The following is a 10,766-nucleotide window of genomic DNA, read 5'->3' on the forward strand; positions in this document are numbered from 1 at the left end:
CGAACCCGCGTCCCCTGCATCGGCAGGCGGACGGACTCTCAAAGACTGCGCCACCAGGGAAGCCCGATGACGAGTCTTAAATGGAGAATCTGGGGCTTCCCTGGTGGCACAGTGGTTAAGAGTCCGCCTGCAGATGCAGGGGACGCGGGTTTGTGCCCCGCTCCGGGAAGATCCCACATGCCGTGTAATGACTGGGCCCGTGAGCCACGGCCCTTGAGCCTGCGCGTCCGGAGCCTGTGCTCCGCAACGGGAGAGGCCGCAACAGTGAGAGGCCCGCGTACCGCAAAAAAAAAAAAAAATTGGAGAATCTGGGAGGCATTTATTTCTGCCTAAAGCTATGCAAAGAATCCCAAGGAAGCCATAACTAAAGTCAGTCAAAGAAATCCTTTCATGTTCATGTCTTCAAGGGAGGTTTGAATACTAAGTCTTGTGTTACTTGCTCTTGAACCAAAATCCTCAATATATATACCCCATGAGAGATTAGAACTCTTCTCAAGTCCACAAATTCAGATTAATGTAATTTTTGCAACATCTGAATATACTTACTTACCATGATGGTGATATGTTAGGTGGCATGTTAAACTGGATTAGGTTGTGTTTATAGGAGGAGGATACATCTTCCTATGAGTAAGAGGTATGAGTGAGCACATAACACCAAGTTGGTAACAAATATGTGATATTAGAGCATTTCAAGGGAGACCTTTGCCTCATAGTACCTGAGGGAGACACTGCTAGCTGCCTGTCTTATAGGTGTGATCTTCATTCTCTTCGACAGAACCTCAGATTTGATTATCAACGAACTTAATTAAAAATACTTTTCTTCTAGACTCCCTTGTGACTAGGAATCGTATTTGACAAAAGTGTAGCCAATGAGATATAAGCAGAAGTCCCTGCAGAGGCAGAGTCTGGCTAGGAGAAAATCCCTTTGTCCTGTTCCTCTTCCCTCCTGGTTAATTTGTAGTTATTCTGTGCTTATTTGATGTTGTTTGGAGTCTTATAATTTCTTCAAATATATTGCAAAACCAATACGTTGAGTTAAGGACCACTGTTTTATGACGTCTATGGCTAAATCTTTCTGGTACTTTTACTGATCTGGAACTAAACTATGGACATAAAGACAGTAAGATGATTTTATCAAAAATATCTCTCAACAAATATTTCTTGAACATTCATTTAACATATACTGACCCCCTATAATTACAAAGATAACACTTCTTTACATGCCATGAGGGAAAGCGATGATGCAAACAGGGTTCTTGTTTTGGGGGAGTTGACAGTTTCTTGAGATGACAGATGTGTTTACAAACAAATGTGAAGCAAGTATGTATATGATGTGGTAGGTCATAGCTAGACCTTCCCAATAAAAACCTCCAAGTGGATGTGAATGGATGTAGATAAAAGGAGCATGCCCCAAATGTAGGCAAAGCACAAGTTTCAAGGCCTAAAACCTGGACATTAAGCCTGGGTGATGTGGCTCACAGAGTAGCAAAATTATTGCCTTACTTGTAGTATGAGTTGTTTCTGGATGACCAAGAGCCTGGGGTTATGAAAGGTATAATTCTATGATCCTCCAGTCTGGGGTCATCTCACTCAGTGTGGGCCAAGGCAACTGGGCTTCAGACATACAGTCATCTGAAGGGATGATATAAGGGCATCAGTGGGAGCTGTATCCACCAACCGGCATCCTTATCTGGTTTACTTGCAGCTTCAGGATTAAACAAAGTAAAAGCAACGCTGAAATAATGCCCTTTGAATAGCAACCTTGAATAGGTTGTGTGGCCTGTGCGGGTGTAATAAGTGCCATTAGAGCATTACAAAAAGTCTTAAGAGTTGTGAGGAAAAAGAAACAATTTTGGTTGGAGGCTTTAGGAAGGAAGGAAGTTGAATTTGAACTAGATCTTGAAAGATGGATAAAATTTTCCAAGGTGAACGTGGGAGGAAGGACATTACAGAGCACTGGACAACGTGAATGATAAAATGGAGGCAGGACAGCAGAGCTGCATACTGGAAGCGAGGAGCAGTGCAATGTGGCTGAAGCACAGGGCGTGTACCAGGAAGCAGTGAAAGATGGGCTGAAGAGGGAGTCCAGGCCAGGGAAAGAAGGTTGGCATTGGATATATTGGTAATGGGAACCAAGGAATGTTTTTGAGCAACTACTAAACCATGTGAATTAGTTAAATAGGGGATATATGAATAAATCTGGCAATATTATCATGCATTAAATATGGTGAAATGACTGGCAAGATCCCTTAAAATGCTCAGGCACCAACTGAGGTCATGTGTGATCGGAGAAGAGGACATGAATTTAGGTGTTTTATGGTAAAACTGATTGTTTTTAGGGAAACCACGTATGACTTTGAGTTCTTGAATATGGGAGGACAGTAGTACTGTGAACACACAAAGGGAAGACAGGAAGAGGGAAACAGTATTAGAGATGCCAGACTGAGGTGCATATGGAACATTCAGGTGGAAATGTGCTACTTGCCATTGAAAAGAAAATAAGAGAAGGACTCAGGAGAGAGGTGGAGTGGGGGATGAGTCACCTACATTGAGGTGAGTCAGTGAGTTTGGTCTGTCATAAGCATAATATGTGAACTTAAAAACAGGTCCTAAATACATTACAAATGTAACAAGGAAGAGAGATCTTAGGCGCACCTTGGAAAATAAAAAACACTGAGAGTATTGGTATTCATAGCTCATGTTTGTTTTACCAGCTGTTAAATTCCCAAAACCCAATCCTTATCTCAGATTGACCTCCTAAATGGCAGGAAGAATTGACAAAGGACACATTCTTGTATAGAAATCTGAATCGCCAGATCTTTCTAGTCTAGAGCAGGAGAAATACAGGAACTACATGACTAAGTAGATTAAAGCACATCTTTTTCAAGGGGGGGTGGCACATAGCCTTGAACCACAATTAATTTGAGATTTTTCTTGTTTCTTGAGGTAGGATTGTATTGCTATAAACTTCCCTCTTAGAACAGCTTTTGCTGCATCACATAGCTTTGGGGTTGTTGTGTTTTCATTGTCATTTGTTTCTAGGTATTTTTTGATTTCCTCTTTGATTTCTTCAGTGATCTCTTGGTTATTTAGTAGTGTATTGTTTAGCCTCCATGTGTTTGTATTTTTTATAGTTTTTTTTCCTGTAATTGATATCTAGTCTCATAGCATTGTGGTAGGAAAAGATACTTGATATGATTTCAAATTTCTTAAATCTACCAAGGCTTGATTTGTGACCCAAGGTATGATCCTGGAGAATGTTCCATGAGCACTTGAGAAAAATGTGTATTCTGTTGTTTTTGGATGGAATGTCCTATAAATATCAATGAAGTCCATCTTGTTTAATGTGTCATTTAAAGCTTGTGTTTCCTTATTTATTTTCATTTTGGATGATCTGTCCATTGGTGAAAGTGGGGTGTTAAAGTCCCCTACTATGACTGTGTTACTGTCGATTTCCCCTTTTATAGCTGTTAGCATTTGCCTTATGTATTGAGGTGCTCCTATGTTTTGAACCAAAATTCAATGATAAATATTGATGATCGCTAAACTAATTCAACAACTAAAACCATGGAAACGTACCTAAGGAGGGGTATGGCTGAGCCTGGGCAGAGCCCACAGGCAAGTAGGGTAAAGGTTAAAGAGAAGAACACGAGCTTCTGGAGACAGACCAGCAATGCGGATTGCGTAGCTTCCAGTTGGAAGCAATCCCAGTTGGAAGTGGGCTGTCGTCATTCGGCATGCTCCTCACTGGCTACCGCCTCCGTCAATTCCCAGGCGGGGCCACGGGGAGGCAGGGGAAGGGTCTTGAGAAACAAAGCAAGCGCGTAGAAAAGCCCGTTGGGAGGAGCTGGGAGCCGGCTCCCCAGGGCTGACTACATTTCCCAGAATTCAAGACGGCAACGAAGACCAGCTCCGTGGCCGCCGCTGGAAGACTTGTGGCATGGGATCGGTAGTCAGCATCCTTCGGCCGCCCTAAGTCCGCCTCTGGTGGGGAGGTCTATAGGGATTGGCTAGTGAGAGTTCGAGTCCCGCCCACGTATGGTGACGACAGGCGGCGGTCTTGCTACTTAAGGCGTCGTGGCCTCGCCCGTCCCGCCTTAGCTCCCGCGCTAGAGAGAAACATGTATCGTTTCCGATCACAGCTCTTCACGGGGATTTCTGCTGCCGCCACCGCCCACTCTTATCCGCGCCGCTTCTCGCCTGTGTTGTTAGTCGAAAACTCGCCTCTCAGCCGCCCGCCGCACAGACGCACGAGTAAAAAGTGCAGCTCCATCGGCTGATCTTCGCTAAGCTCCGAGTTTAGGCGGCACCGGGCGTCCCACGATGCCGAAGAATAAGAAGCGGAACACTCCCCATCGCAGTGGCAGTGGTGGCGGCGGCTCAGGGGCAGCTGCAGCGACGGCGGCGACAGCAGGTACGAGAGTATCCCCGCCGCCGGCGTCCCAGTTGCCGGCCAGGCTGGCAAGTCTCTTAACCTTGGGTACCGTGGGAGGTGTAGTTCTTTTCCTCTAGACGTTTGCGTCGGCGGGGCACCTGCCGTGGTCGGCGAACTACACTTCCCAGCGTGCCCCGGTGGCCGTACCTCGCGCGATTTGGATCTGGCATGCGAGTCGAACTCGGGCACGGGCCGCGGAGTCTGGGAGGGACGAATGGGTCCTTGGGTTTGGGAAGGGGTTGGCATCGGGGGTGACCGGGAGCTGGCAGGAGGGGAACTGTTCTCAGAGGCAGGTGCTGGCTCTCTAGAGCTCTCCTTGACGGAGGGTGGGGCCGGTCTCGGAGTTCCGTCCATGCTGTCACTGGTCACCTTTGACCACCCGGCTCCAACATGGAGTTCTCGGGAATGCCAAACGTCCGGCGGGTTTGGACTGGCTCTTGCGTCACGCGGACTGGGCCTTACGTGGTGGGGCCGGGGTGACGCAGAGGCGCCCATGTGTTATCCCGTTCCGCTGTCTTCTTTCGCATCCCGCGTGTCCACCTGGCCTGGCGGAGGCGTCGGAGGCTGGGGGCCACTGTCCCAGAGTATGCTCTGCTCCTGTCCCTATCTGGCACCCGAACAAATCCCGAGCCCCTAGCTCTCCTGTGACCAGTCGAGGCGACCTCCTACTCCTCGGGGCAGAAACCGCGTTCTCCTTTGTGCCGTATTCTATAGGTTCTCTGATGGGAGCCCGGGATAGGCGGGAATGGTGAGGAGCTCAGATTGCAATTGGCCAAAAGTTTAGGGGTTTTTTGTCTCCTCTTTGCAAAGTTGAAGCTTTTCCTGGATGGGTAGATGCTTAACTGAATTAATAATTCTTTACTCCTAACTATACGGCTAAGAAAAAAGGACTTAAAGCAGAAAGCCCTACGAGACACAGCATACTGAAAGCTAGTGTTAAACTGGGTAAAATCAGAACGTTTAATAATTGCTTTGTTGAAACTTTGAAATTAAATGTTGGAATATCCTCAGATTTTATCACATCGGAACTACTACCAGCCACATATACTTGTCAACACAGTTGCCACTTAGACCCTCAGAATATGCCTTTGTTCTTTAGCAAGTAAATAGACCAGTTTTCTTGTTAAAGATGATTGGAAGCTGGTATTTTAAAAGCTTTCCTATAGGATTTATAGCAGCACGAAAACTTTTTGATCATGTATTAAATATTTAATAATTGACAAGAATGAATTATTATAAATGTAGTTTTTTCCCTTTTCTTTATATCGCTCTTCATTTTGATTGAATGCTCTCAGTGTTCATGAAATTCATTCTTGATCAAGATATAAAATACATAGTTTGTTGTGGCATCTAGTTGCTCTGTGTGAATTGAGGATACATACCTCTACCTTTCTGCTTCAGCTTTCCTCATGTGAAGTAAACATTTAAATTCTGTCTAGAAGGTCCGTATTAATTTTATTCTTCTTTAAGTTTACCTTTTGTTGATGGAACAAATTATGGAGATGCAGCAAGCTGAAGTCATTTTGAAAATGGTACTGATGTTACTAATGGCTTCCTTGAATCACAAACAAACCTTTATTCCCTTCTGGAGCTTCTTGTCCAGCCTCCTTCCTTCCTGGTACTTAGAGAATAATATCAGGAGGCAGTGGGGGATTGCCTTTCAGATTTTACCTTGAGGTTCATTTGCAACCTTCCATCATCAGGTAAAGAATTATTTGACTAGTTTATAAAACTATACATGCTTTGACTATCTTTGGAAGTTTACACTAGAACTTATTAACTGTGCTTGCCTGTGATTGGGCCTGGGGGGTGAGCTTTACCTATTGAAAAGTTTCATTTGGTTCTTTGTGAATATTACTTAAATCAATAAATGACTAAATAATAGTTGAGTAGAAGAGGTGGAAAATTGTCACAAACTTGTACTTAAAAGTCACTTATCTTACTGGTATTTTTAAGTGACATCTAGAAGAAATGGGATTCAAATGAGATCTTCCCGTATACAGCAGAAAGATAACCAACTTCTCTCTATCACTTTGGGTTTCCCATTTAAATTCTCTGCTTTTTAAGTTAGTGGACATGTCTAGGAAACTAATAAAATTGACCTTTTGTTCAAGTGTGCTTATTTTTCATAACACTTAATTTGAAGAGAGCATTTTTAGGAAAGAACCACACTTCGTTAATACATAAGCCCTCTAAGAAATAAGGACTTTATGTGTCTAAGTGCCACGTCATTAATGGTACTTAGGATCACAAGGTGGGTGAGTGTGACCTAGATATCAGACATTCATACAGGATTTTTTTCCTCGTTTTTTAATCTCTTTTTCCCTTGAGCCTTGGGAAATCATTGAAACTTAGAGAAGGGAGCTGTGTAAGACCTGGATAGGAAACTCTTCTTGATAGTTTAAAAATAGGCTGAATATGAAAAATAAAAAACGTAAATTGATTTGTGAATAAATGTTAGTAAAAGTTAAGTAGATGACTCAACTGTTGCCACGACTTCGAATCATGAAAACACATGAAGATAGATCCAGAAATAGAGTATGATGGCATAGGTCTTTGTTTATTTGTTTAATCCTGTCCTAAGCACTATGATTAAGAAGTTTTGGGATCTTGGTTTCATTGCTTATTCTTTATGCTTCACTACTTTGATTGGCACACTTTATTCTCTTTGAGATAGCCGGCAGATTTGAAGGCCACTTGCCTCCTGTGTTGATTTAAAAATCTGCTAAAGTCTCACCTCTGTTTTGATTTAAAAAAAAAGACAACCCCCATTTTTAAAAAAAACAGCAACAGGCTTAATTAAACTTAGAGAATTTTTGAAAGCTTATCTTATGATATAGTAAATGCTACAGATTTCTTGAATATAGAGACCTAAGTGATACAATCTTAGGTTTGTATTGTATCCTTGTACCTAAGGATACGATTTTAGTTACGGTCTTTGATTCGAGCTCAGAGGTAAATCAGATGACTCAAGTCACTTTTGGGGCAGAATTTGGGACTTATTTTAACTCAGTGCTCAATGTAATTGATGACTAGGTAATCTTTTTATTAATATGAAATTCCCACAAAACAAAAGTGACTAGAAATGACAGTGACCAGGAATGTACATTTGCTCCTTAAGTTAATGAAGGTGAGAGAAAGATTCTAGCTTAAAAAAAGGATTTTAATTTTTTAGTCATAGCGCTGATATATTAAAACTGTTGAATTTGTTAGAACCTTTCTTTTAAAGGTAATTTATCTGTCGGGCTTTTATCTTTTTATGCTACATCAAATACCAAAACTTTTTTTTTTTTTTTTAGTTCTTAAATCTTGGCTGTTTATTGCTGGAAAATACTCACACAAACTTTAAAAGGGCACTGTCAATTTTCCCAAGGAAGCGACAGGAGTGTCAGCACTTGTGACTAGGAACAAATGTTCACGTGTGCACCCATCGTAGTAGGAAAGTCATCATCCAAATTAGTCACTAGTCACCACAGTAAAGTGGGTTTTTAAAATACTGTAGTCACTTTTGAAATCGGCATGTGAAAAAAGTCAAATCTTAAACATTGCTCACTTAAATAATTCAAAATCTTCGAAGCAAAGTAACAATTTTAAACACACCATGTCTACAGTCTTAATCAGCTTGCAGCTTGCCCATAGTTCTTTACTTGCAAAAATGAGGCAATTCTGTAAAGACTCTCAAATTGATGCTTTCTATCTCCAGTGGATGTGGCCCTGTGAAGTCCGCCATAGAGTACTGGCCAAGAGAAAGGAGGACCTCTGTGCAGTGCTTGAGGACCATTTAAGTGGTCCTCACTTAAGTAGCCCTGCTTCTTAAGTGATTCACACGCTAGTTCACACGACTTCTCAGCTCTTCTGACTTGCATGACTCAGGAACAAAAATCCTGCAGTTCACTGCACTGGGCATCACCCAAATAGCCCATCAGAGCTCTTTATAATTTCATACACATCTCATCAGCACTGTAGTTCTTTAGTGATCAGTTACTTCATCCAATTCCTATCATTACTTTCTATGCCATTTTGGATCCACTTGTCAACATCCCCATCCAAAACTTCAATTTTAAGCCTTTTTTGACCCTCTCAATTCAGGTTGTCTTTAAAACTACCGTCCCTTAACTTCTTAAATTCCCCTTCACATAAGACATGTGTAACCTAAAAACTAACCCATTCACCAGTTAATGTTTACTAAGCCCAGTTATTCTCATTGGAACATATATTCGTCTTGTTCTTATGATGGTGAGTTTTCATTGTCTTCAGGATTTGAAGTAGTTTTTTCGTCTGTAATACCACTTTTTGTATCACCAGAAATGGGTGCTGCATGTTAGATGATTGATACATTTCCGAAGTCGATGTATATTGTAAACAGTTGGTGCTCTGAAATACACATTAGGTGAATTGACTTATGTTAGGAATTTATGTGTATTCTTTTGTAAAAAATCATCCCATAAATAAGTTTGGGTTTTTATTACTGGATTTTTTGTAAGTAAATTTTAAAATCCTAAGTTAAGTATTTGCATATATGACAACAAAATCATTTACCTTCACCCTCTTTGACCTATTAGGTGGCCAGCATCGAAATGTTCAACCTTTTAGTGATGAGGATGCATCGATTGAAACAATGAGCCATTGCAGTGGTTACAGTGATCCTTCCAGTTTTGCTGAAGATGGTATGAGTTTTCAGTTAAGATTTGCAATGTTAGATAAAAGGATGATTTAGGTGGAGGAATTCTTGTAGCTAAGTATACTATTACCACTCCCTATCTGCTTTTTTCTATTTAAATTACAGTGGTTGGTTTTTTTTTATTGCTTAGGACCAGAAGTCCTCAATGAGGAAGGAACTCAAGAAGACTTAGAGTATAAGTTGAAGGGATTCATTGACCTGACCCTGGATAAGAGGTAGGAATTACTGGAAACTCTTTTCTTCTGGGTGATTTCTGTCAGCCACTTTTTATTTAAAATATGTGCAGTTCTTTCATTTAACATTATGTTTTTCTAAAGCTCGATTTGTTTACTTTGTATATTTTAGTGTTTCTTATTCCTTTGGACTTTTAAGGTATCAGTAGATAGGAACATGCAACTAGAGTTTAGATTAATAGCCTAAGATTAGTCGTTGTTCAGCATAAGAGCACATAACTGTATTTGATAATTGAAGTGGATTTGTTGAATTAAAAGTTAATCTTCAACTAGAAAGTACAACTAAACTTTGAAAAGTATCAAAGCTAAATTGTTTTCTTACTTAACAGTAACTCTAGAACCAACTTAAAACAAATGGAATTAAAAAGCCCAGAAGATTCAAACAAGAACTCTAGACTTCTGTAGTGTTAAAAAAAGTGTGAGTTTACTTGAATATGTAATGTAGGAGAACATGTCTTATACATTGAAACTATAAAATTCTATGTGGTCATTTAACCTTGTGGTTATTAAACTAATAAACAGAAAACATTATGATATAGAGTAGCTTAAAATCTTTTGTATAATGTGAGTTGTAGATGAAAATTAAATTATTATTGAAGAACTATGAGAGCTTGATGAAAATTAGATTTTAAATAATCTATAAATAGAAAAAGTTGAGAGAGAAATAAGCTAAGTTTTTAAAAGTCTCATTGACCAATGGTATATTCCAATTGGATATTCTTTCTCTTACATTTTGTTTTAAATAGTGCGAAGACAAGGCAGGCAGCTCTTGAAGGTATTAAGAATGTACTGGCTTCAAAGATGCTTTATGAATTTATTCTGGAAAGAAGAATGACTTTAACTGATAGCATTGAACGCTGCCTGAAAAAAGGTAATGTCCATATTTTTGAGTCACAGTCACAGAACTGAAAAGGAATTTGCTACCTTCTGTGAAGTAATATTTGTTAATAGCACTTAGAAGTCTGGCTCACTCTTATAACTTTGTAATTGGCAGGGAATATGCCAGGCTTGTTAGAACTCAAAATCAAACTTGTTAGCTTTGTTTTGTTTTTGTAATAAACAGTTTGAAACTAGGAAGGATTGGGATGGATTATCAACTTCAGTTGTATCAGAAGAGGTGTTTGCCATTCTTTTGTATATAAGAAAGGCTTGAAACCATTTGTCAGATGTCAACAAAAAGTATTATTTATAAGCCATCCTACTTCATTTTTCTAAAATTAAAAAAGTATCATAATTATCTACCTCATTTTCTTATTTAAAACATCAATCATACCTGTCAATGACGTCATTTCAAGATATCACTTGGAATATTTGAATTCTAGAACTTTGTAATGGAGATTCTGGAATTCATATTATGATTATAGAACTTTTATGATCATAGAACTTTTTTTTTTTTTTTTTTTTTTTTTTTTTTGGT

At 40.1% G+C, this 10,766-nt stretch overlaps 1 protein-coding gene across 4 annotated transcripts in view; it reads left to right on the forward strand.

Annotated features, from left to right (window-relative positions):
• The window catches only part of IFRD1 (interferon related developmental regulator 1), a 48,541-nt gene that overhangs the window by 19,785 nt on the left and 17,990 nt on the right, over positions 1 to 10,766 (forward strand). Inside the window, exons 2-5 of one of the 4 annotated variants that reach the window (XM_007469736.1) lie at positions 4,143 to 4,414; positions 8,998 to 9,102; positions 9,247 to 9,331; positions 10,096 to 10,220. In XM_007469736.1, coding sequence (XP_007469798.1) covers positions 4,324 to 4,414; positions 8,998 to 9,102; positions 9,247 to 9,331; positions 10,096 to 10,220 — 406 coding nt within the window. In that variant the 5' untranslated portion in view covers positions 4,143 to 4,323. Of the gene's footprint in view, positions 1 to 4,062; positions 4,415 to 5,804; positions 5,878 to 8,997; positions 9,103 to 9,246; positions 9,332 to 10,095; positions 10,221 to 10,766 lie in introns of those variants that run through there. The other 3 variants (XM_007469735.1, XM_007469738.1, XM_007469737.1) reach the window with 3 other exon arrangements.

This window comes from Lipotes vexillifer, unplaced genomic scaffold (assembly GCF_000442215.2).
Source record: "Lipotes vexillifer unplaced genomic scaffold, Lipotes_vexillifer_v1.1 scaffold597, whole genome shotgun sequence".
Taxonomy (NCBI): Eukaryota; Metazoa; Chordata; class Mammalia; order Artiodactyla; family Lipotidae; genus Lipotes; species Lipotes vexillifer.